This window comes from Lissotriton vulgaris, chromosome 2_1, assembly GCF_964263255.1.
Source record: "Lissotriton vulgaris chromosome 2_1, aLisVul1.2, whole genome shotgun sequence".
NCBI lineage: Eukaryota > Metazoa > Chordata > Amphibia > Caudata > Salamandridae > Lissotriton > Lissotriton vulgaris.
The window spans coordinates 361,627,033-361,653,848 of NC_141687.1; the positions used below are offsets into that span (position 1 = coordinate 361,627,033).

The following is a 26,816-nucleotide window of genomic DNA, read 5'->3' on the forward strand; positions in this document are numbered from 1 at the left end:
CTGGTGGGACCTAGCACCTCGTGAGTGCTATATTTGGTGGGCGCTATACTTCAGTTGACTGTCTCCTGCCCTAGCGCCTTGGAAGCGCCATACTCAAAGTGCCAGTGAAGAGGAGCTGAGGCCTACAGTGCTGTATTGAGAGAACTGTGCCCTCTGCGCTGTGCTACTAAAGCGCTGGGATCACCTCAGCGCTGTGTGGCCAAAAAGGAACTGTTTTATTGTGAAGCGCAGCGGGAGCCTACCTCGCATTATCGCCGCCATCGCGGGTGCCCACCCTGCGTGTGTGCCGCCTCTCAATATTAACAATATAGCGGGTGCCTTCCCCGCGTTTTAGTGACCCTTTAGCTGGTGCCTACCCCACAAGTCCCCTGGAAGAGGGGGTGTCCACGACGTGGTGCTGATTGAAGTCAGCGGGAGCCCACCCCGCACTTCACTACTGCCCAAGATCACCGCCGTCGCCGCCGCCTGGGTACCTGTAGGGAGCGCTGTGACCCGAAGCGCTGCCTGCCATGGTCTCCGCCGCCTGGGGGGGCGCCATAAGAAGAAGAAGGGTCGTGGTGCCCAAACTCCCCGCTGCTGGTCCCGGAGTCAAGAGGGGAACTACGCGGGCCCCACCACGGCGAAGGAGAGGGAAGCACCAACGGAGCTCTCCGCTGCGGCCCCCGAAGCATGGGAGGGCTGCAGCAGTAGAGGAAAGGAGCGTGCCTCAAGGCCAACGTCATCGGCCCCATCTGGTGGCAGGCGCGGCCCCATTGGTTCCTGCGGCTGCGCCCACCGGAAGCTGCCAACTGATTGGGTCCTGTGCCCAGTCCCCTATGGAAGCAGCGCAGCCATTGGCAGAGGCTGCCGCGCCCCGCAAGAGCCTTGCACGGATTGGCTGCTGGGCCTGAACGCATCCAGAAGACCCGGGGCCGCCCGGACTTTGCCGAGGGGAACTCCAGGAGAGCAAGACCCCCCGCCATCTGCTCCAGACCCGGATGAGGAGCGGTAGCGTGGCCGATAGCGAGGAAGGCGACCAGGCAGGTGCTGCTGCTGGCGGGGCTCCTGTGTTGAAAAGGGATGCTGCGCGCCTGCTATCCAGCCTGCAGCAGAGAGAAGAAGAGTCCCATGAAGTGTGGGGCTCTAGCGGCCACGTTGGGCCAAAGGGGCCCAGGTCTACCGTGGTGGGGGCGTTGCGGGGCACATTGTCGGTGCCCGCCTCCGGTGGCCTTGTTGACTTTACAGGTGCCCCATCTGGCAGCAGGCACCTGTATTGTAGGGCCAGACCCTCGATAGAGAGCCCTACTTCCAACTGCCATGGACCTCCGTGAGCCCGAGCGGAATCTAAACTGGCCACATAAGTGTTAGCCCCATTTCCTGGGTTCTGGGGACTGTTCACCTCCCGGAGAATGGTTTACGGTATTGCATCTATACCTGCCTAAGAGATGTAACGCTTGGTGGACGTGTAGTAGGAATCGTTCGCATCACTGCCTCCCTATTGTTTTGGCGGTTGCATATTTGAATAGGCGCAATATAAGCCCGGCATAGGATACGTACCTGGGGTGGCACACATGCATCAGGAATGCTGCTGATTGTGGATATACATGCATACAAAGGGTTGCCTTTAATGAATGTGTGCCTACGTTGACCAGGTATATAGGAAATGTTGTCTTTGGCGCACAGACCTAGGGAATGTTACCTGTAGGGACTTTAGATTATCCTGCTTAAAGTTTACCCTTGCCAGAGGACTGTTCCTTTTAGCGTGACCCTACTAGGAAATCCCAAATATGTTTATGTTGTCGCCTGGAATGCCTCATGCCGTTATAGAGAACACGTGAGGGTACTATGATTCTTCCCAAAGGGCATGCCAAATGATAGGGGCCGTTTTTTTTTCCTAGTGCCTGCATCGCAGATGTCATACCTAATGTTAATGGGGGAGTGCAGGCATGCCCCTGATGCCTTCCGCATGAGATTAAGCAGGCTGTATGCCTAAGGGGTTTCATGCCAATGTGTTTATGCTAGTTTTATGCACACTGTGTTCCTGCTTGGTGTTGCATCAAGGCTGGTGATTTAGACCAATGCTAATGTGCTGACTTGCATGCTAATGGGATCTATGCCTGATTCCATCCCTATGGTGAAAGTCATGCTATGAAGTTTTATTGCAGATTTTCCTGCCCAATGCGTTATGTCACTGTGGTTTATGCTTCAGGTTCCTACCTTATGCCAAATGATAATGCTTGATGTCTTCATTGAAGGATTGAGACTGATGGACTTGCCTTTCTCATTTATCCTTTGTCCCTTAGTAATGGCAGGGCCCGATTGGCCCTGCCATGTAATTAATTCCCTTGTATATATTGCCCTGGCGCCAGTTGGTGCAGTATGGTGACTACTGTGATTACTATGGTATGTTTGACACAATACAAAAGTTATTCTTTTCACCTAATCTGGTGTTGTGTCTCTTTTTAGAGTGTGCCTTGCGTGTCGCTGTGTGTACTGCGTGGATGCTTCACACATGTCCTCTGGCGTTTGGCCTGCCCGCTCTGCACCATGCTACCCCATTTCTAACAGCTTTGCAGCCCAAACTTGTTCCAATACCTGTGTCGAGAGCTGTTTGAAGTAAAGCAGAGATACGTAGGTTCCAGATACATAACTTTCCTTATACCAGAGGGATGTATTGTGTTAAAGAGCGCTTGCGGTAGATCTCCCATTGCTGCACCACCAGCGGCCAGGATGCACATCAGCACACCGCTGCTTTGGGTGTATTGTTGAGGTTGTCGAGCACCGCATGAGAATATTCAAGGAGAATGGGGGCGGAGGCAGAATGGGGAGTGCGGCTCTGGGAGCCCGAGTGCTACCCTTGGCGGGGACTTTTGTTCTGTGGCGGCCCTGTCCGTTCTTGGACAATGAGGTTGCTTGGAGCTGGGCTGCATGGCCAGTTATGCCGAGCCGAGGAAAAGTAAGACTGTGTTGGTTTAATATTCAGTGCTTGAACTCAAGCATTCAGCAGAGTGATGCAGTTTCTAAGTGCTACACATGGTATTTGGATTCATGAGTAAAAGCATCTGAAAGGAAGAACGAACATTTAAACAGCACTTATTTTGGACTCGAGATCTAAGTGATGACAAACAGTTTAACATACTTGTTTGTGAAGCTTATTTTGTTGTAATAACAAATATGATTTTAACTGCACGGACTGACTGAAAATGATCTATTTTACATCAGCAGGAATTTCAAGTGATATTTGATTTTACATTCTGCAATTTGACACATTTTTGAAGTATTTTGTCTGTGTTCACGTTACGGGTATCACTATCACTTGAGGAGTATAAAAACTGCTTGAAACAAGGTGCATTATGGCTGATAAAAACTTTATGTTCCAGTACCTATGTCGAGAGCTGTTTGAAAAAAAGAGATATACTTACCTTCCAGATGCAGAACTTTCCTTATACCAGAGGGATGTTTTGTGTTAAAGAGCGCTCCCTTTTCTGCACCAGCAGCGGTCAGGATGCACACCAGCATACGACTGCTTTGGATATATATATATATATATATATATATAATATTATTATGTATATTACCTGCTGAGAGTCGCCCACGTGGTGTCCAGTCCACCATGTGTGCGGATGCTCCGTCGTAGGCTCGGATCCCCAAGTCAATATTCCACAAAACTTCAGTAGACCAAAGAAAGACGGGCACTCCAGGGCCGCACTATAGCATACTTGATATGCAGTTCGATGGCAACACTAACGTGTTTCGGCTCAATTGAGCCTTTCTCAAGGTGGTGAGCCCGACCAACCTTCCACAATAATTACAAGCATGATATACACACACAGAGGAAATCTTTGGCATCAAAGATACACCCAAATGCCGTGATTGTTATTGTTTCATCAAATAATTTTAATTCATTTATATCGTCATATCAGAATTAACCAGCATATTAGTAAAGTGTTTTAATTAGTTTCAGTTTTTCTTATTAATGCTTTCCTATACAGTGCAGTTTTCTGAAAATTCCTAGCTTGTGTGTCTGAAATCTATTTTCTTTAGTTAAAGATTGCATTGTGAATATTATTTTAAATATTCAGAGTATTTAGACGGGATCAGGGATTCAGGCAACATGAGTTGTGTGATTTGTGAAAGTCCAGAAAGCCAGTCTTGGAAATGGAATTTCCATTCTTTTTTATGTAAATGCTTATTGGGACCATGTATTTGGTACCTGTGTACTACTCTGGGTAATAGTTTCTGAAATTATTCAGACCTTGGGTGACAATGTTGTTGGGCCTTGGGGCATGCCAGTCACCACACTCCAGGTAGACTAGCAAGACTCAACCACCATCTCACTGTTTCCCTGCCTTCTCTTTCCCCACCAGGAAGACACCAGAGCTTTCATCATGACTCACCAGTACCCGGCACTCTCTGCGGAGCAGAAGAAGGAACTGGCGGACATTGCTCAGAGCATTGTTGCACCTGGGAAAGGAATCCTTGCCGCTGATGAATCTGTCGGTGAGTCCTGCATGCTTAGATTGAGTAAACAATGGGGATTTATATTGACACTTCTGTATTTCCATGGGGACACAGACATGCAAGTCCTGGTAGAGAGAAGCCTGTTTTTGTTCTTGCAAGGCCCTGCATGATGTTTGTACTTGAGATGGGACACCTGGCTCTGGCTTGCTTAGCTGGTGCTGGGAGGTAGGAGTCTGCATCTAGGGGTCAAGAGTTCTTGGAATTATTTTGTGAAGCAGGACATATGACCACAGAGAAAGCCATGTAACCTTGTGGATTACAGGAAATAGATTCGGTGATGGCTATTCTTTCATGCCCCATTCTTGATTCACACTTAATTCTCTTTGCCATACTATTGTGTTAGAGAGATGCCATTAGGCAATCACACCGGTGCTGTAACATCTACATCCTAGTTTAAAGAATCTCTGTGTTACCTCGAGACCCATGCTGTGCTCCCCTCTGGGGACTTTCTAGGATTATTTGCACACCATATAGTACCTGGAATGTGAGACTTGAGTCCACAGAAAAATCACAATAATCCTGATACTGTACAATGTGTAAAAATGAACAGCAATGTGCATTACTTTGTCTCCCCCATACCAGTTATCTGAGCTGCCCGCTCCTCATTGTTTCAAATACTGCGCCCTTCTCAGTGCAGGTGTCTAGGTTGCTCATGCTATATTGTCCATGGCAGTGATCTGCTGCATTGTTATTATTACAATATCCCTAGCATCAGATACTCGGCAGTAAACCAGTCCACAACCACAATGTCTCAGACACATCATGGCCTACTGTTGTCTATTGACATGGCCTATTGTCCCTGCCACAGCAAGCCCTGTTACGTCTTTATGTACCTTCTATAAGGGCCCTACTAATGCTGCCATACCTAGCACAGAGGATCACTACTGCTGTACTCGCATCAGAGCTACATTACAGCCCACTATACACTGATGTGCAATTCCACCACATCTAAACACAGTTACTACCAGTGGCACTGTCGCAGTGTTTCACAGCCCGCTATGTAGAAAAGACCCTGCTGTAACACCGGCAGGAGAGTCCGCTGTGCAGGTATCCTTTACAGTTACCACTGCTCACTGTGCAGCCAGTACAAAAGGAAGGGGTCCCAGACAAGGAACAAATGATTCAAAATATATCTTGATATACAATTATTTCAAAAAGCAAAGCTATTGAATGCAAAAAAGTTTAATTCAGATTTGCATGTATTGCCTTTCATTGGTTAGAACACATAATACATTTTTTTATATATAAATGACAAATTTTATTTATGTGTGCCCACATTCACAACGGGGAGGGGGTGAAGTGAAGGAAGTGTCAAGGATAGGATAGGGTAAAGGGATAGTCTGATTCATTCAGTGACAGGTATTATTCTCAATTCAGAAAATTAGTACATGTGGTTCCTTTAGCCAAAGGCCACAACATAAGGTTCATAGAGAGTCCAGAAAACAACTGATGCAAACAGCCAAACTCCGCTTCAGCCGCTAAGGTCTTGCTTGGGGTAGGAGTTGGTAGTTGTTGTGTAGTCTACGTTTCGACCCAGATTATAAGTAGGAAAGTGGTCCTTACAGAACGGGTCTTCTTCAGGACAAAGGAGTTGTGGGTGGGCAACCTCCTGGGGGCAGTTAAAAAGAAATCAATTAACACACACCCATCCTGTTGATTATTACAAGGAGGGCGGATTTGAGGAAAAATTTATCAGTTAAAAACGTGTTGTCGAATTGTACATAAGACACAAGAACACATAGTGCGGGATTCAAATACACAAGATCTGCTATTAGCTCACCTATCGCGGAAGGCGAGAGGGACAGGGTCACCAGGGGCTGGAATCTCCCGGGCTAGGTTATAGGTTTTCAACTGAAAATAGCAAGGAAAGGACTTATTATCTCCTATTTGGCTAAAGGTCACTTAAACTTCGGGCTTTAATCAGAAACATACGGGAATCACAAACACCTGTTAGATCGATTCTTATTGATTTGATTGCATAGGGCAAAGATCTCAAGAGTTAAATCGATAGTTCGGAAAACATATCAACGTTGTCTAGTCACAAGTGTTTTGAAAATTATATACCTCCAATACATTTCATGTTGTCAAAAGGCACGTATATTTTATGTGCAATATATAACGTCACTCTGTAACCCAGTTGGACAAACTGGGGTCTACCAATCTCAAAGGATTATCTGGTTTAAATCCTACCTTCTGGTATTCAGTAAGTCCTTATACTCAAGTTGACGGTGGTTGATTCCTGATTAAAAAACGCCTGTATACGGGAGACAAAGTTGGAAAATAGTGCTATTGGTAGCTTACATTTGCACAATTATAAAGGCCTAACTGTACACTAGGTCCAAGGCATACCTCTGAACTCGGGAGGGTTCTCGAGGCGTCTCGCCGGTAGATATTCTTTAATGTTTTATTTCTGCCGCCTTAAAATGAGGAGAAGGCATTTATCATTCAGTCATTGATACACCGTATCTCATACAACTAGCACGGTTTTTCAGATGAGGCTTACCTCTATTACTCAATTCAGTTGTGGACAGGGTGGATCCTATGTATACAGCACACTTTCAGGTGCTTAGATAATTCGTGCTATCAAATTGATGGTATTGGATTCAAATTGTGCCTGTGCATGGGGGACACGGATGAAAAATAATGCTGCCGGTAGTTTGCATTAGCACAGTTATAAAAACCTAGCTGTACATTGAATCAAAGACGTACCTCTGAAATACGGAGGGTTCTCGAGGCGTCTACCCGGTAGGAATTCTTTTATTTCTTATAGCTTCTACCTTAAAATGAGGAGAAGGGCATTTTTAAATTGGTGCCGCATTGCACCACATTCCATTGAACCAATAAGGTTTTGCACATGGGGCTTACCTCCAATGCTCAATTATGTGGAGGAAAAATGGATCCTATGCAATCGGCACATCCTCCTGTAAAACAACAAAGTGCCAGTGGGTTCATATATCCGACCCATGTATACCGCGTTTTCTTGAATCCCAGCAAAAAACGGGACAAACGCTTACCTTCGAAATGTGTTGATTAGACCGGAATCTATCCCGCAAATCGACGTGCTCCAAGCTCTGCCACATACACGGGGCCTCGTTCACTTCCTGGTTAGTTCCAAGGGGTGGAGCATAAGCGCGAGGCCTCAATGGAGGTAGTAAAAAGACTACCCCACCGCTAGTCGCAGTAGTCTAAGTCGATTAAAAAACTTACCAACTATTGTCAAAAAAATAGCCTATTTTTAAGGGCTATCACGGGCATAAATATTTGATTATCAGGAATTAAGTATTGAACCTAAATTTATTCGAACAGGCTCAGAGACGCACAGGGCTGCATAGAAAAGCCTTAATGGGACATTGCTCCTATAGACATTTTTGGGGAAATCATTTATAAGGACTTGGATCAGAAAGAATAATATATATATCACACCAATTGAGCGCATCGCTCCCCTTCTTGTTGAGTAATATTTCGACACACTTTTTTTTATGTTATTCAAATAACATGTAAGAATAGATCTTAGGTGGATACATTAAGTACACACAATTCCTTCATTAATCACCAAGCCAGTTAACACAAATCACATACTCATGACAAAGTAGTAATATATACAGAGGTTATATAGCCAAGCAATATGCATTTATCTCCCATGATATTATACATCCAGGCATTTTCTAAATTTTTCATAGGAAGTACATGTCGTATTAGGAGGGTAGAGTGCACTTATCTCACAGGATAGTGTAACCCATATCCCGATTAACAGTTTGTATTTAATGTCGTGCAAATCTAGGAATAAAACATTTCCCACTAGGAAATAATGTAGATTGTAAAACATATTACCCTGTTGAGAAAATCAAAGATAAGCCAACTGTACAAAACTGTTTTCAGATTCTTTTAAGTAATTTTGATTGTCCAACATGTTACCCTGGAGAAGGAAATCAAAGATTAGCCAACTGTACGAAACTGCTTTCAGATTCATTTAAGCCCTCAGCTACAGAATTGAAAATATGAATCCACTTCAGCTCTCTGACATTTAGAATGCTGGATAAATCCCCACCCCTTGGGACTAGTGTTACATGTTCCAAAACCACCCATTTCAATGTTTCCGGCATGTGGTTTTCTTTTACGCAGTGTTCAACCAGGGGTGCCCCAGGTACCTTACATCTAATTCGGCTGCAGTGTGCGAGGAATCTAGCTTTTACACGCTGCTGGGTCTGACCTACATAAATGAGATCACATGGACAGATTATGCCATAGATCACATTCCTGGTATTACAATTTGTGTGGCTCTTGTGTGTATGTTGATGATTTTTGAAAAGAAAGTCCTTAGATTGGATAGTAGAAGGGCAAGCCTTGCAGTTCCCGCATCTAAAATGTCCAACTACAGATGGTTGTTTCCAGCATGAGGCCAACGTCGGTGCAGATGGGCACTCTAAAAAAGATGATACTACATAGTCTTTTACATTCCTCGCTTTTTTGAAGGCGTACATGGGTACATTTGTAATCTCCAAATCATCTGCAATAAGAGCTCAGTGTTTGTTTATTGTCTTTTTTATAGCATGACTCTTTGTTGAAAAGGTAGTTACGCAAATCATGCGTTCTTCTGATTGACAAATACGTGAGGTAGGTTCCAAGAGTGTTTCACGATGACAGAACCATGCCCTCTTCCTGGAGCGCTTGATTAACCGTTTTGGGTAACCTCTCTCTATCAAACGTTTCATCATTATGTCGGATTGTGCCATATCGTCTTCTTTCCTACTACAGTTCCTCCGAACCCGAAGGAACTGGTCATAGGGCAAGTTATCTCGAAGGCTACGCGGATGGTGACTTGAATATTGCAACAATGAGTTTCGTTCCGCAGGCTTTCTGAATAGAGTGGTATACAGTGTGCCTTCCTCTGCTACTATCGTGATGTCCAGGAAATCAATTTTGTTGTTACTGGCTTGCATCGTAAATTGAATGTCAGGAGATTGCTGATTTAGCCAAGAATGGAAGCGTTCAAGTTCACTATCGTTACCCTTCCAGATCACCAGAACATCATCAATATAACGCATCCATAGTTGTATTTGATGCCGAAATGGGTTGTGATCGCTGAGGACAAAAGTCTTTTCATAAAAAGCCATGAACAAAATTGCCAGGTCCGGGGCAAAGGCTGCCCCCATTGCCACGCCCTTCGTTTGTAAATAGAATACATTTTGAAACATAAAAAAATTCCTCATCATGGCGATCTTCAATAGAAGGATGATGAATGAAGTGGGTACTTGTACCGGGGCTTCCCGACTGTCAAGGGCTACAGTGGCCACCATTAGAGCCTCCTCCTGGGGGATACTCGTATAAAGCGACACAATGTCGCAGGTTACTAATAGTTCCTCATCTGGATTGAATGGTTTCCCATCTACCAAAGTAATGGTGTGTGGTGTCTTTCAAATAGGTAGTAGTTGCCTTCGCTAGAGGTTTTAGGAAAAAGTCCACGTAATGGCATAGAGGCTCAAGGATGGATCCACATCCGGAGACGATAGGTCGTCCTGGGGGGTTATGTATATCCTTGTGCACCTTTGGTAAGGTATAAATGGTTGGTATGCGTGGATGGCTCTGATTAAGGTACTGATATTCATGATCCTTGAGGAAACCTTGTTGAACTCCTTCCTGCGTAACCCTCTGGATCTCAGCCGCCAGGTCTTTTGTTGGGTCGGATGTCACCTTTTTATAGCTGACGCCATCATTTAGTTGACGCCAGATCTCTTCTTTGTATTTCAATACATCCTGGATGATGATGGCACCACCCTTGTCAGCTGGCTTCACCACGGCATTGCAATTGGATTTTAAAGTTTCAAGGGCTGTTCTTTCGGTCTTCCGAATATTGTATTTCACATATGTCTTCTCACTCAGGATCTTCTTGACTTCTCCGGTGATGATGATTTCATATGCCAGTATTCGGTGGCTCATTGTGTTAGTTGGAGGTACAAAAGTGGATGGTACCCTGAATCCGGTTACAGATATATTCTTGGGTGGTGGTCTGTTCTTGAAGAAGAATCATAATCTTATTTTTCTGAAAAATTTGGAGAGTTCCATTAGTGTATTGAAGCAATTGGGGGGTGTTGTTGGGACAAATGACAAGCCCTTGCTCAAAACTCTGAGCTAATCTTCGTTGAATTGTTGGGATGACAGATTGATGACTGGCGTGTCGGTATTGTTTACCACCTGTAGTTCTTGCGCCTGGTTGAGCGTTCGCGGTGTTCCTCCAGTTGGAATCGAACCTGTTTCATCCCGCGACCTCTGCCGCCATCGTTGTTCCACTGCATCGGAGGACCTTGCTGACCATGTCCTGTCCCTCGGTTCCAGTTGTTGCCTCGTCCACGGGGCGGTCTCCATGTCCCTTGCTCTAAAAAAGAATTGGGTTGATATTGGGGACGATATGTATCCTGATAACCGTAGGAGCTACCGGTGCCCGCTTGGTCAGAGTCTTCTCCAGAACTATAAGATGAATCTGAAAATGTGGTGAAACGCCCTCTCGATCTGCCGCCTCTGTAGCCACGATTTGTAAAACGGCCCTGCTGGTCCTGTCGGAAATAGTCGTCGGATAGGTAGGGATAAGTTTTCTTTTTGTCATAGAACTTTAGATCTCTAGCTAATTTTTCAAGCTTCTTCTTGATGGTGATGGTTTCGAAATCCTGGAGGGTAGCGACAAGCTTGGTTAGTGCCTCTTTAGAGTTGGTGAGGGTACTGTCGCCCGAGATGGTTGACTTCAATTCAGATATCTGTTTGGTAAGGGCCAGGACCTGTTCAGCCGCAGTCTCTATCCCCAACACCATCTAATGACGGGAACAATTGTTGGCAACAAAACTGAACCCCTCACGGAATTTCGGAATATCTACAAAGATGGCAGGTTCTACTCTGACTTGTAAGCCTGAAGGTATGATGTTTTGTTGAAGGCACTGTGCGAGAAAATGGCCATGTAATTTAGTGCGAATTAATTTTTTCTCTAACCTTTCTAGCTGGGAGATTTTATCATTAAGAGTGATGTCAATAATAGGTGTACTAGCAGACAAGAAATTGTTGGCCGGATCATGCAATAATTGATCTATGTAATCTTCTGTGTAGGTAAGTATTTCCTTATCTACCATGTTTGTAAATCATAAACAGTTAAGAAAAGTGACAACACGTAGAGACCTCCAAAATGGAGGTGGCGTAACCTCACAGGCGAGCGCCTGTACAGAATACGTTATAGGAAACAGGGTTATACCCACTAGAGTCAAGGGGACCTGGGTAGCTATCAGTACAAAAGGAAGGGGTCCCAGACAAGGAACAAATGATTCAAAATATATCTTGATATACAATTATTTCAAAAAGCAAAGCTATTGAATGCAAACAAGTTTAATTCAGATTTGCATGTATTGCCTTTCATTGGTTAGAACACATAATACATTTTTTTATATATAAATGACAAATTTTATTTATGTGTGCCCACATTCACAACAGGGAGGGGGTGAAGTGTCCCTGTTAATACAGCCTTGCAGCAGTCTCATTACAGCATTACGGTTCTTGACGTCGCACACCCCTCTCGTTTCAGGGAGCATGGCCAAGCGCCTGAACCAGATTGGGGTGGAGAACACGGAAGAGAACCGCCGGCTGTATCGCCAGATCCTCTTCAGCGCGGATGAGCGGATGGAGAACTGCATTGGTGGAGTTATCTTCTTCCATGAAACCATGTACCAGACGGCGGATTGTGGCACCGACTTTGTGCAGATCATCAAAGACAAAGGGATCGTGGTGGGAATCAAGGTAGGGGGGTTTAAGGGCTCAGCAGTTTGCTTTAGGGGGCCCAGATGGAAGACAAACCACAGTGAGGACTGCAGAGTGGTTTGCCGGAAGATGACTGAAGTGTTAGTGGGCCCTGGTGAGGCTTCCATGAGGAGGTGCAGGATCTCAAAGGGGAGGAGAAGGGTGCCATGAGAGAAGAAGCTCATTAGAAGCTACTATAGGTTAGTGGGCCATTGGGGTGTTTGGTCTTCTAGAGGGGGAGATGAGGTATAATTCAAACAACGTTGAGGCTGTGGGCAGGAGGGAGACATGAGGAAGCTGGAGGCTGCTACAGAGAAGTGGAGGGTGTGGGAACTAGTGGAAGACTTCAAAATTGACCGAAAGGGTAGTCTCTGTGGGTGATGTCACCCCGACCTCTGGACAACGATGGAAACATACGTTTTACCTAGCAGCTAAGGAGAAGAGCAGAAGACTTGTGGGAGTCGGAAGGACTCTTATGCTGAAATCCTAAATATACAATGGGGCTAGTCAGTGAAGATTCTGGGGACAAAGAGGGGCAAAGATATTGTAAGGGGCACAGAAAACATCAAGATGTACAGAGAGGCAGAGGTGGTTTTGCCTACAGAGAAACCAAAATATTTCTAAATAGGCAGAGGGCTATAAAAGCTTTGGATAAGGCAGCTGATCTGATTGGCTCTGTCCCAATCCTATGGGCCCTGGCCCATGTAATCAATATTCCTCTACCGTAGTAATGGGATCGTGGGTGAATGATCTCAGTACAGAGATACCAGGCCAGAGTCTATAAGATATAGACCTATTGAGCCCGCGAGGGATCCCAGACCAGTGGCACAGAGGCCCTGAGTTGTGGGCTCACAGGTAACACTTTTTCAGTGATGGAGGAGCTATAGGACTGAGGGCATGGAGGCTGAGAGGCATCTCGCAGTCAGTGAGCAATCACAATATTGCAATGTCGATGAGGCGCCGTGCGAGGCAGTCTTGCCATGTGCTGCTGTGCTTTGGTAAGAGGAGTGTGCTGTGCCTCATGAGGGTGCTCTATCTTTTGTGGTAATGGGATGCAATGTTTAATGGGTGGCTGCATAGTGTCTAGCGGTGTGGCTCGTGACGCACACCGCGCTTGTTGCTCGTGGGCTCCTTCAGCGTCACACCACGACAAGTGTACTTTTCGCTTGTTACAGGCTATCTCATGTCTGGAAGGGTACAATCTCTTGTAGGTGAAGGCTGGCTGGCAATGTAGTGGGTGATTTTGGACAGAAGGCGGCCTACCACGTCCCATGGGGGCGCCCAATGTAAGGCTGCCTTTTGCTAGCACAATGCTGGCTCTTGGTTGCTGGGGAAGGTCTTTCGAGAATGCTCCTCTTATTGCTTAAACTTTATTTCATGTCTTCACAGGTCGATAAAGGTGTCGTCCCTTTGGCAGGAACTGATGGAGAGACGACAACTCAAGGTAGTTAATGTTCTCTCCAACAGGATGATTGGCTCGGGGACAACTGTGACACAAGAGCCTCTATCTCTCTCTCTTTCATGTCTCTCTCTCTCTTTCTCTCTGCCTCTCTCCCTCTCTCTCTCTCCCTCTCTCTCTCTCTCTCTCTCTCTCTCTCGCCCTCTGTCCTTCCAATGGTGTGATTGACTCAATCAGGTAGTCACCCTAGCTCAACCTCATGCCCTGTACAGGTCATATTGAGACTTGCCTTGTAAACTTTCATTTCTCCTGTTTTTGTATTCTGCACAATACTCTCCTTGAAAGGAACATCTTATAATTATGATTGCACTAGAGCCTTGTTTCCTCTTAGCTGATAGGCCTTATCACATAAAGAAGTCAACAAATAAATGAGGAGTCTGTTTCTCGGCAGGGTTTCTGGATGTTTATAGAGAATAGGGTAATTTCACATTTTAAATGGACAGTTCAACTTCTGCTTTGAAGCCAGGCAACCATACATTTCATAAATAGTGCATATAATTTCCATTTGTGCCTGGAATACAAACCGAACCTGCAACCCTGCAATCCTCTCAGTTATCTATGGCAGCCTTAGGCGTTTACCAAAGTGCAGTGATGCTAGTACAGCACAATACGTTCATAAGGACGAGAAGTGAAAATCACATACACTATGTTTATTTGCAATACTGGTACAATTTGTACAGATAACTCTCTAGGTGAGCCTGGGATGTTGTGTATGAACAACAGATGTTCTCCTGATTGACATGATGAAGAACCAATGGCACCCGCTCTGCTCCTAGTTGGCAAGCAGGCCAAAGCAGCGCACTCTTGCTGCTCTGCATCCTATGCTCCTTTTAAAATGTTTATTTTCTCTGTATCTTCTTTGTCCCAGTTCATCATCTCCCTCTCTTTCCCTAACCATGATCAACCCTCTTCTTCCCTAACCATCATCTACCCTTTCCTCCCTTCCCACAATGTCCCCTCTCTTTTCTAACCACCCTCCACCCTCTCCTCCCCAACATCACATCCCTCCTCCCATGACCAATTTCCATACTTTTTTGGTAGTTTCTGCAGTTTGTTTGACAGACATTTATCATAGTCTAGACTTTTAATTTCCCTTTCCGCTCTCATTTTTCTATTCTTTCCTATCTCATCTCCTCCCCAAGCCTCTCACTCCCAGTCTCCCCTCCCCCTCCTTTTCTCTCCCCTTACATTTTAACACATTTCATTAATCACACCAATTTTAGAGATTAGGATGTTATAGTATTTTTCGAACCTGAAACTGTTGTGCATCGATTTAGATTCTGAATGAATGTCCCGATTCATGCCCTTATATAGGTACAATTCACATTGCTATTACATAGGCATAGAAATCCAGTCCTTATTTAGGCATAGCCCATGCTACCCAAATACAGGCATGGCTACTTCCATCCGTTCATCTATGTCACAACGATTTCTTGGAAAACCAGACTCTTAAGCTGAAGGGACTTCCCCTTGCCTGGATATTGATTTCTCCAAGAACTCATTAATATGCATGAACAACTATTTCGTAGGGGTTCATTCATGACGTTCATATCCCTGACTTTTACGTCAATACTGGCATTCCTAAACACCTTCAAGGTATAAATATGCCTTCACTTGCTATAGCAAAGCACGGTGTGGTTTGGTGAAGTTCGACTACCTACTTGCACAACGCAGCTCGCTACAGCAAGTGCCGAAGGAAGCCAACTCTCCAGCTGACGCACTGACAAGATGCTGACATACTCCTGCTGAGAATCCAGCTCCAATGTTTCTGACTCCCCTTGCGGGGTGTTTAGAAATCGAGTCCCGTGAAAGAGATACCGACTTCTCTCATTCTAAGGTATGGAGCTGATTAGAACCTAGAGAAACCTTTGGCAATTCTTGGCAGAACTAAAACTTATGCTAAACAGCACCTACTTCTTCCCTGGTACTAGACCTAGGTTAGGTACATTGGGGTAGGCGTATTTTAGAAGCACCAGTTAAGCATTTTAGCCTGTGTTATTTATGTATGTATTTTTATATGTCATAGCAACAGACAATGCTATTACAGTATTATTTTATATTACTGTTTGGGCTGTACGCATTATACTTTGCATTCTGTCTAACGATTGTAGCAGTTCATATCTCTTGCATGAGAAACAAGACTGTTCAATAAACCCTTTTATTGAAACGCCCGTCTCACTATTTCTGTGCAACTCTGTAGAAACGAAGCATGCACGATTGACTGAGTAAAATAGTTATCTATTGTTTCCACGACTCTGAAGATATTGTTCCTGTCCTAGGGGAAACAAAGTTGTCATGTTTATGTCGTTGTCAGATACTAATCCCTTCTTGTTTACTCGAGAAAGTTTCTAGTAACCTCTGAGTTAGCTGGCACACACACAATTAAGTTTACTATACTCGATAGAGACATACTGACCTCAGTCCTATGTCAAATCTATAGTGTATATTATTCTAATGCACAGAACCTATTGGGAATATAGGAATGACACTACAAAACTTAATGAACAGGATGCTTTCTGCAGGACACCTGTCCTCGAAGCACCTTTGCCTATGTCATGAAAAGCTTGTTATCGTTAAACACATTTCAGTGATAACCTTTTGGAATGGAAAGGTATTTGCAAAGCGCATGGCTACCATAAGGCCTCCCAGCGCTTTTCTGCCACCCTTTGCTTTTGCTGCTCCTTTGGGTTTAAAGTTTCCTGTTGCACCCAGTGCTCACTGTGCCTTTGATTCTCTCCTAGGTTTGGACGGCCTCGCTGAGCGGTGTGCCCAGTACAAGAAGGATGGAGCAGACTTTGCAAAGTGGCGCTGCGTTCTGAAGATCAGTGACAACACTCCTTCAAATCTGGCCATTATTGAAAATGCCAATGTTCTTGCCCGCTACGCCAGCATCTGCCAACAGGTGAGGCCTTCGGATACCCAGTGCCATAACCTCCAGAGCATCCAGTGCCCCTGCGCCCTACTCGTCAAGGAGAGGATAGGATCCTGTGTTCTCGCTTGCAAGAATGAGGCTGTAGGGTGCATAGAGAGGCTTCTTTATTTACACCTAGATAGATGCACAAGGTACAAAAGCCCCATCCCGAGCCGGTGACTTGCCAGCTGCGCCTTTGCACAGTGCTATAGACCTGTGCTTAAATGTGTGGAGAGAAGGTGAGAACGCGGAATGCCACCCCATACACAGTGTGTGGAGTTGGACAGGTGAGGTCTGCTAGATGCTTTTTTTGCCCTGCAAGCCATTTCATGCTGCGTTTTCTGTGCCGAGCTGGTACTCAATTTGTTCTTGATGTAGAAGAGTATTGGGGCAATCATTGACTGGTTTGTTCTTGGTCTAGAACGGCATTGTGCCCATCGTGGAACCAGAAATCTTGCCCGACGGGGACCATGATCTGAAGCGATGCCAGTATGTGACAGAGAAGGTGAGTCTTATGTGCCTGAAACAAGCCAGCCCAGCAGAGATCCCTTGGAGCAGAGGCCTACTTGAGACACAGCACAGGTTAGGAGGCAGGTAGGATGCCACGCATCTTTTAGACAGAGATCTCCAACCTTGGGCAGAGTTGCCTTCCTTAGAGTTAGACGTATCCTGAGACATTTGTGAGATGCTGGGACACATGGCCCAACATTTCTACTTTGCAGGGATGTTTGTATTTTCATACCTGCTAGTCTTTTCCAGGTGGATGATGGAGGACTGGGGAAGCCCAGTGGGAGATCAGCAAGGGCACCCCCTACATTCTCAACCCCTCTGTCCCTCATGCAGAGGTGTGTTACTATGGCTCATGGAAGGTACAGTGAATGTTTAAGATGGCTGTACCAGGTGCCTCCACAGCAGAGGAGAAGCATCATATATTTTGACAAGCAGAGAAAGAATAGTCTTCTCACACACCAATGAGCATCTATATGTAGTGAATATGGGAAATAGAAGAGGGCTTTAAAAGGTTCTTTCAGCTGCGTTGTAAAATAGCAATATTCTGACAGAGTTGCATGTATATCTTCATTTGATAGAATACTAATGTGCCCAGGAAAAACATATATTAAAGGCGAAAGAGGGGTCTCAGTCTTATGGAGGCATCTTGTAAGATCTTTCACCAGAAGGGACGAGATAAAGGGGGGAGTGTGCCTCTCCCAGATCAAAGAAGAAAGATTGGCTTAATTAAGGGGCGAGCTAACGTGGGGAAGAATGTGGAGAGCCACCCGGCTTGTAACGATGATGGATTCAATCCAGGTCTGTGACTGGGGGTGAGTGCCTGAAAAGTTGCAGCACTCCGTCCATCATCACCTTGTGTTTGCTATAATCAAGCGTCGGCTGCACTGAGGTTTAGGCAACACCCACTCTCTCTGTATGGAGATGTAGAAGTATGTGAGATCTGAAATATATTCAGGCCTCAGCATAAACTGGGATAAGTCCACCATATTCCCCTTACACAAAGTACTGCCCCACATCATATGGAATTCCCATTTGCATGGGATACTGAAATCATCAAATATCTGGGCATTTGGATACACAGGGACCCGGAGGCAGTGGCCCGCATGTACGGACGAGCAATTGTGAAACTGATGGACCAACTTACCAGGTGGATACGGCTTCCGCTGTCACTGGCTGACCATATAGCGATAATGAAAATGTCTGTCTTGCCCTGGTTTTTATATATGTTTGTGAATATACCTATTGTAATGTACAGTGCGGTTTTTAAGACCCTCAAAACATGTATGATGACACTGGCTTTGGCTGGCAAGCAGTCTAGAGGAAGCTGGGATATACTGACACAGCCATATCAGAGGGACGGGTTTGGCGCCCCGGATATGCAATTATATTACCTTTGTGCACAAGCACAGATTGCACATTATTGGTACTTTCCAAAGCGCTATCTGTCGCACTCGGCGGTAGAAGCTGATGATGCCCACCCTAGTCCCCTCATAGCCATTTTACTACATACATGGTCTGAGATCACTCGGCTAGAGATCAATACCTCGAAGGCCTGGCATGGGTTAAGTGCTAGAACAGGCAGACCCTCTATCTATGCACGGCTATGCCCCTGGCTGTTCATCCAAATATCTGTCACACACGAATCCAGGGCAATGGAAATATTGAAGGCAGCAGGGGTGACCACATTGGGAGACCTATATACTGATGGACAGTTCTTGGCGCTAGCGGCACTCACTGCTACACAGCTGTGTACTGCTCTACTAGTGTGTTAGATACCTATGCGGAAGAACTACCTATTGCATCTAAACTCAAGGATATATGGACACTGGTGACAGCAAATTTATTTTTACGTCAATTGTTTCAAAATAAATAAAATGGTAGCTGATCCCTGGAGGTCACTCCCAGAGTGTGCCAGCCGCCAGTGGGTTGTAATTGTGTGGAACTAATGGGGTGGCTCAGGTGGGCCCTCTCACACTGGTAACTACTGGTCCACAGGAGTGAGACAGGCCACATATATGTCTGTGCGGAAGTGAGTGGCCACAAGCATGTATTTTTTGTATATGATCAATTACATTAATCCAATAAAAAGGATAATCCCATCTTCCTGCCGAGCGATGATGAGTGGGACTGGTTGCTTGCCAAGATGTGGGTGAGGAGCTCCAATTTTTCCACCCACCAGGCTCTTTCCCACTTCCTGCATACGCATGTCTTTGCAGAGGTGTTCTGCATTTCTACGTTGAGGCAGCTCCCCGTGGCTCATCCTCTATACAAGCTCCTGATCCCCCACCATCGCTACACTTTGCAAATTAATGCTCTTGCCAGAGAACGCCTTATTGGAACCGGAGGAACCTTCGATCAGAGCACGGCAATAGGAGTAGCAGGTCTTGCTGAGCTTATATCAAGAGACATGCAGGCCGTGTCCTACACTTCCATTTGCATTGCAGACAACCTCAAATCCCGTGAGGTTGAGTCTGTGCCCAACTTTTACTACAGAGATGATGGGTTGAAGATCTGGTCTGGATTACGTTGTTTAGGACCGGCACTGCATCTGCAAAATGCAACGTTCCAAAAACTGAATTAACTCAGAAATAGTCCAGAGGCTCCATCTAGTGGTCATGATAAGAAATGTCTGTTTATTAAAAGTCCTGCATCGTGGTAGACCATAATTCGACTCCATCTACATTCGTGGTTTGATAAGACATTTACATTTACATCCACTCTGTTGTGTGCTGGCAGCAGGGCTTTAAGTGGGATAAAAAAAACTGGGGGTGCTTTAAAAGGGGCGTAGCAAATCCAATTAGGCGTATGGCCTAAATCATGAGAACTAGCATTGTGTGCTGCCTCAAAATAATGGTGCAATTGTTGACGCACAGTTTGACTAGCCTTAGAGGGTACGGTTCACCTTCCTCAAGACTGTATTGTTTACAGCATTGTAACATAAGGACTATTTTTTGTCTCTGCATCGACTACAACCAACTTAAATAACAACAAATCAAATAGGCTAAAATATGTCACCAAAAAAAATAAATGGGAGAGCTAGGACCTTGTGTGGGCCGTCCTTGTCCCTTGGTAAATATTGATAAACAACTGGAACGGACTTGTCTAGCGGTATGTCCGGCACTGCAGTGCCTGGCACTGCAATGGTTTTCAGGATGAACCCTCACACACCAACGAGGGTTAGTTCTTAGTGCTAACATTTCTTTGCTGGAGTAGGTTTAAAGGGGGAACAGGCCTGAGTCGAGGGCGGAATGACAAGGGTCCCTGGCTCCTGGACACGTCAGGGTGCGGACGGGCGCAGATGGGCTTGCCTTTGGCGTGCCCTTCGGCGTGCCCATTGCGCTCGTCCGCTGCGCGTCTGGAGGGGCATCCGTTTTTGTAGAGAGGAGTTGGGCCACTATGACGCCAACTCCCACTCGACCGGAAGTGAGTCTGGTCAGGTCTCCCTCAACGTGAAAGAGGAGATCTTGCGGTGTACTGGGGAGAATTGCTCTCAGTAAAGAATGCAGGTAACCTTATTGAATTTCATTTATTAAAACTTGTGAATCAGTTTTAAAAACGTATATGTGCAAATAAGCAGAATAGTTTAAAATCACTCAAGATCCATTTCTAAACTCGTAAATCATTTAGTGACACATACAGAGACACACATACGTAGGCACACATACAGAGACACACACAGACAGAGACATGCAGAAAATAAAATAAAAAACAATGCCGGGGCAGAGATGCGCTCTCGAGAGGAAGCCTTTGTGTTGCTGGGGTATTCAGGGATCTGTGACTTAAAACCCCCACAAAGTTGAAGTGTGTATTTATTGCTGTCGTGTGATATGCTAAAACGCACAGAAAAATAACGAAATAATGCATACAATCTTTGTACTTGCCAGTGGTGCACGCGCACCACAGAGGAGTGGGGGAGGGAGCATGGCAGCAGCAGCGAGGCGAATGCCACCATTGGGAAGGGGTGTTTCAAAGGCGGGACATTATCCTTTCTTTGCCCAAATGCGTGTCGTTTATAAAAAAAGCACGCGCAAGCCAATGCCCGATGGTGAAAGCAAAACCACATGCACGAGCGTGTGGGTAGCTTTGTAAACCCCGTTCAAGAGGTCTCGCGCTGCGTGAGCAGTGCTGCGCACTGGAACGCTAGGCGCGAGACCTAAAAAATGCCTGTGCTCAGCACCGATGAGACCCAGCCCACTTAAAGCCCTGGCTGGCAGCTGTGCAAGATCAAATGCTCTGAACCTGGCACAGCTGTCATATTTCGACTGAAGCAGATCTACACAATTACAGCAACTAGAAATAGTAATACATTACCAGTGTGGAGAACCAGAAAGCAGCAAAGATGAAGGGGAAAAAAAACTGTTGCACAAGCCAGATATGCTAATAGAAACTAACACCGCTCCATGCTAAGGTAAGACTTCCACAGAGGCTTCCATGACAGAATCTCATAAAACAAATCGAATCCTTTGCTTCTGGAGGTTCAACCTTCTGTGTCAGAGCTGCGATGGGAAATGACGTCATTACAAGACAAAATACACTATCTGGAAAGCCATGCTAAAGATTCTGAAAGGTAGTCGCATTGCAGCAAAATCCCTATTGTAGGACTGCTTGAAAATATAGAGGCCAACAACATGGTGGCTTCATAGAAAACTGGAAACCCCAAACATTAGCTATACCAGGCCTCACACATTTCGTCTCCTTTGAAATGGAACTTCGAGTCCTGCACTGACTTCCAGGCACAGTCCCTAGACCTGTTGTTGCAAACTTTTTCCACTATAAGGACAGAGACATTATCCTGCAGGAAGTTAGGAAAACAGTCTCTAGCATTTCCGGAATGTCACTTTCCTCTTTTGTTTAGCAAGGGCAGCCACGTCGCCAGCAAATAAATACATGTTGTTAATTGAATGACTCAAGTTACTCTGGCTTTTCAAACCCTTCAACATATGACAGAATCTTCAGGTCGTCTGTTTGGGCATTATTACCTGCTTTGCAGTCAGGAGTAAATGTGTCACTATCTTGGCTTTAGTTGAGTACAAATGGTAAAAACGACTTCATGGAGCCCCCACACGTATATGTTCAGGCTTTATCCTCACCCATATTTCAACATTTTTGTCTACCTCCACTAGCCCTTCTGCTTCAGTTCACAACTGTGCCATTGGTGCACCACCAGAGAACATCAGCCAGTGTGCTCTTGTCCCACATCTCTCTAGCATGGGGAGAACATCACGGTTGAAGGTGTGGCCCTTCTGAGACAGATCAATGATGAAAGATCTGCAGAGAGGCACTTTCAGAGCGAATATGCACTTCTTGCCTACCGTTTGCGGAATGGGGAATTACACCGACATCAGTGGTCTGCAAGCCCTGCCCAGGACTGCGGCTACATGATACGCATGCCTGTTACATTCTGAATATGTTATTCTGTTCCCCAGTCGGAGATATGAAAATAAAAGAGCACCAGTTAGAGGTAATCAGCAAATCTTATATGCTGCAGGTCAGATGGGGAAGGCAAAAATCATGCATGGTCTTCCTAAATTAGGCAAAAAAAGATGTTTGCTGCGATTTCTAAAGTTCGTCTGTCTGACGCAGCTGGAACGGACACTAAACTTCCTCTGCCTCTGGGAGTCTAAGGGCCATATGTATCATCAACCTGATTTGCGATTCTGAAATAGCGATTTTTTAGGAATCCCTATTTCAGAATCGCAAATAGGGATGTATGTACAAATTCGCATTTTTTTTGCGAATTCTTAGTATTCCTTAATTGCGATTCGCAAATTGCGAATCGCAATTAAGGAATACTTTCCCATTCATTTTTATGGGCCAGGAGGCCCATAGGAATGAATGGGAAGCTATTCTCAATTTGCGATTCGCAATTTGAGAATCACAAATTGAGAATAATTTCAAGGGTGCAGGGGTGTCCAAAGGACACCCTGTTGCACCCCTGAAATAAGCATGGGTGCACATGTGGCGCACATACATGGCCTATGGGCATGTATGTGCGTCACATGGCACTTTGAAAAACGCAAAAATCTGCATTTTTCAAGGAATTCGCAAATTACCACCAACTTGAAGTTGATGGTAATTTGCGGTACCTTAAGGACAATTTGCATTTTTTTTGCTTCATACATTGCAAAATAAGGAATCGCAAATTTTGAGATTCCTTGTTTTGCACCAGATTTTCCTTAATACATACCATTTGGCAAAATCGCATTCGCAAACGCCGAAATTCTGCGAATTATGGCGTTTGCAAATGCGAATTTGCTTGATACATATGGCCCTTAGACTGTCAATTCACAGCAGAACTGTGAACCTTCCACGTCGCACAGTGTACTCCTTGCAATGTTTAGGAACCATGCCATGCTTACCAAGCTACTGCAAACCATAAAACATAAATAAATGGATACATGTAAAATATCCTCTCGAATAATGAGCCTACCAGAAAAACCGATTAAAACTCTAAATATGTCATTCTTATTCCATGGCAGTGAAGTCTGGAGCTAAACAACTACCAAAGTATTCAGATTAGGATGAACTACCTGTAAAAACAAACATTGCACCTATAGTTCTGCAAAAGTGCACTGTAAACTCTCCAAACCACTGGTGTTAGGACAGAACTAAGAAATTTCCTTTTACTAGTAAGCATTTGGAAATTAACAGTTGTGTTGTTGAAACCTATTCACAAACAAACTGCAGCACCAGGCACTCATTTAAAGATGGCACACAAAAATAAACCTCAGGATTTGTTTACTTTTGGGGGGGGGGGTGAGTACCAATATGAGAGCAGCAGAGCACTCTCTACAGAATTCCCGAGAATGTGTGCCCAGGTGTGCTGGCTGTAGGTGCATGGCTGTTACACAAGCACAAGAATATGCAGTGGCACATACAGAGCAGCGGGTCGGCTGTTTGGAGGGTCAAAGGGGAGATGGCACTTGAGTTCTATTCTGAAGATTAGCTAGTGAGGAGCAAGCCGAGGTTTAGGGTTGGAGGGGCATTCAAGTTAATTTGTTTATACTGAATCTCCACTTTCATCAGATGTGTGATGTGGTTGTAACCTGGGAGTCATTATTCAACATTGAAGTCTGCGGTGTTGGTGTGATTAGCTTTGTAGATAATGCAAATGGATCTGTACTTGACATTTGTCAGGAAGGGGAGCCAGTGAAGATCTATGAGGCTGAATAATACCAGTTATGTTTTTTTACACTATAATGCAGAGCCATATTGTGCAAACTTCTAAACTCAATGTGACTCTTCATGATCGGTAATCTGACATTAGAAAGGACAGAAACCACAATTGCAGATAGATACCAGAGAAAACCTACTATCCTCCCTGGGGCAGGTTTCTCCAAAATATCCTTGACTTGTCTGAAGCCTACCACATGGTGGACTAGAAAACACACCTGGAATGACAGCAGATCTGGTCCAGGATCTCGGGAATGGTCGCCTATTGCTGTTATTCCTTCTTGTCAAACTGAAGGAGAACATCAAACGTGGTTCCTTATAATACGCGAAAACCAACATGTGGAGTCCTATGGGGCTCTCCTCTGGCTCCCCCACTATCCACCCTGTAAGTTGAACTGCGAACCCAAAGGATTGCTCAACTCGAGACACTATTTGTCATATATGCAGATGATAGTCAACTGCGTAGCCGAGGGAGCGTTCAAAAAGGTAGATTGCCAAAAAAACATAACCGCCTAGCAAAACCACCTTCATCAGTGGATGAAGGAGAGCTAACTGTGCAGCAAAGGGTCAAAAACTGATATCCTCAGAGTGGGAGGTCCTCTTGACAACAGCTTTCCCTTTGACACTATCATGAAGAAATATGTGACGCAACAAGCTCTGCCAAAGAAGTTAAAAACATCACAGTATGGTCTGATGCGAATCTTGCTTTTCATCATGATATTACTGAGTTTCCAAAATGATGAGTCTGCATTTCATGCTGCAGAGAAGGACTCTTTGACTTCTACAGCTTGCTCACCAAATCGAGCTGCCCAGAGCCGTGGTACCAGGGGTCCGCATCTCCAGTGACGGTTCCTTAATTATACCCTGAAGTTCAGCCCAAGATGCAGTAATGCAAATCTGCTTGTTGGGATCGCAGTTAAAGGAAAGAGCCATGGCCGGAAGTCAGTATGGGTGATGGGAGCCCAAATCTGCAACACTGCGCACAAATTGAAGAATGTATGCAATCTCGCAACTTTAAAGAAAAACAACTTTCAAACTAGGACCTTCAAAGAAGCCCTCCCACTCATCCAGGACACAACCGGGATCACCCTACCCGACCTTCTAAGGAGGGACAGGGGCCTGTTAGTGTGCAGGTTGAACTCCGCTGCAGATTGGGTCAGTCAGTCAGGATATCTTTATTTCGACTTATTACAAGTCATACAAAGAAAACATAAACGATAAACAGTAAGACATAACATAGGATACATATGCCCATACATACATAGCCCAGCATATTCATAAAAACATTAAAACTACCAATAAAAAGTTAAATACTATGCACATGTTAAGACATTTTAAAAATTACTAAGGCGAGTTTTGACCGGCAACTTTTGCCCTTGCTGCGGCAACTAGAAAATTCGCAATGCAAAAGGTGGTACGGGGGTTTGGCAAAAGCTGTAAATAGAGCAAGGCAGGACGGACCTGAATAAAGCCTGCTTCTTTCAGGACAGGGAGTAGATATTTTTTCCTCTGCTCCTGGAAGAAGCTACAGAACATGACGAAATGCAGTGTGTCCTGCACCGAAAAGTCGTCGCATCTGCAAGGTGGGGCTTCGTCTGGCTTCTGCCATCCCTTATATGAACCAAGATAATAATGTATCTGGTTAAACCTGAACTTGGTTAGCAGAAACCTGTGATATGGAACGGTTACAAAAATAAGATAGGATGCAATGGAAGGGGCGCTAACCAAAAGGTCATGAGACCTAACTGATGGCTTCAGTAGTTCTATATCCTCGCGCTGCGCTTCCTTCCTATTCATAAAGACCTTCTTAATGTAACCTATGTCTTCCACCCTGATTTTATCTGGGCTTAAAAAGAGCTCAGGGCGGCCCAGGTCGGTAAAGGATTTAATTAGATATGACAACCATGGGATACTACTATGCTTATCTAATGATAAAACATCCTTCAAGATTGTATGGTTTAATGGGAGGTCTTCGTTTAACCATAGTTTCAACCATAGAGTCAGGGGTGCTAAGTTCAGTAGGTCGGACAAGTATGGTAGGCCCACCTCTTGATGGATTGAGTATGTTGGGGTGCACTGAGGGACAGATAAAAGAGATCTAATAAATCTGTTTTCCGCTCTCTAAATGGGGTCAAGATTGACATAGCCCCACAGAGGCGAACCATAAAGTGCAATGGCCACTGGCTTACTCTTATAGATCTTTAAAAGGGCTTCCATAGGCCGAGCACCCAACTTGCCTGCAAATCCGAGGATTGCTGAGGAGGATCTGACTACCGCCAGCTTTTTAGCTTTTATCTGTGGTCCCCATGTACCCTTTTGATCAAATAAGACACCCAAGTATGGGAATGTTGTTACCATTGAGACGGGGTCCCCACTGCAGAAAAAAGATTTGTGCCTTTTTTTTGTACATTCACGCCCCATTACCATGGTATGAGATTTTAACACATTCACCTTCAAGTCCAAATTGTTCATAAAACTGCCAAAAGCGTC

General features: G+C 45.0%; 1 protein-coding gene across 1 annotated transcript in view; it reads left to right on the top strand.

Moving 5' to 3' along the window:
- The window catches only part of ALDOC (aldolase, fructose-bisphosphate C), a 115,109-nt gene that overhangs the window by 74,124 nt on the left and 14,169 nt on the right, over positions 1 to 26,816 (top strand). The window contains exons 2-6 of the mRNA XM_086955160.1: positions 4,347 to 4,479; positions 12,062 to 12,273; positions 13,663 to 13,717; positions 16,474 to 16,634; positions 17,065 to 17,148. Of these exons, the coding sequence (XP_086811286.1) occupies positions 4,368 to 4,479; positions 12,062 to 12,273; positions 13,663 to 13,717; positions 16,474 to 16,634; positions 17,065 to 17,148 (624 nt within the window). The 5' untranslated portion in view covers positions 4,347 to 4,367. The remainder of the gene's footprint in view (positions 1 to 4,346; positions 4,480 to 12,061; positions 12,274 to 13,662; positions 13,718 to 16,473; positions 16,635 to 17,064; positions 17,149 to 26,816) is intronic.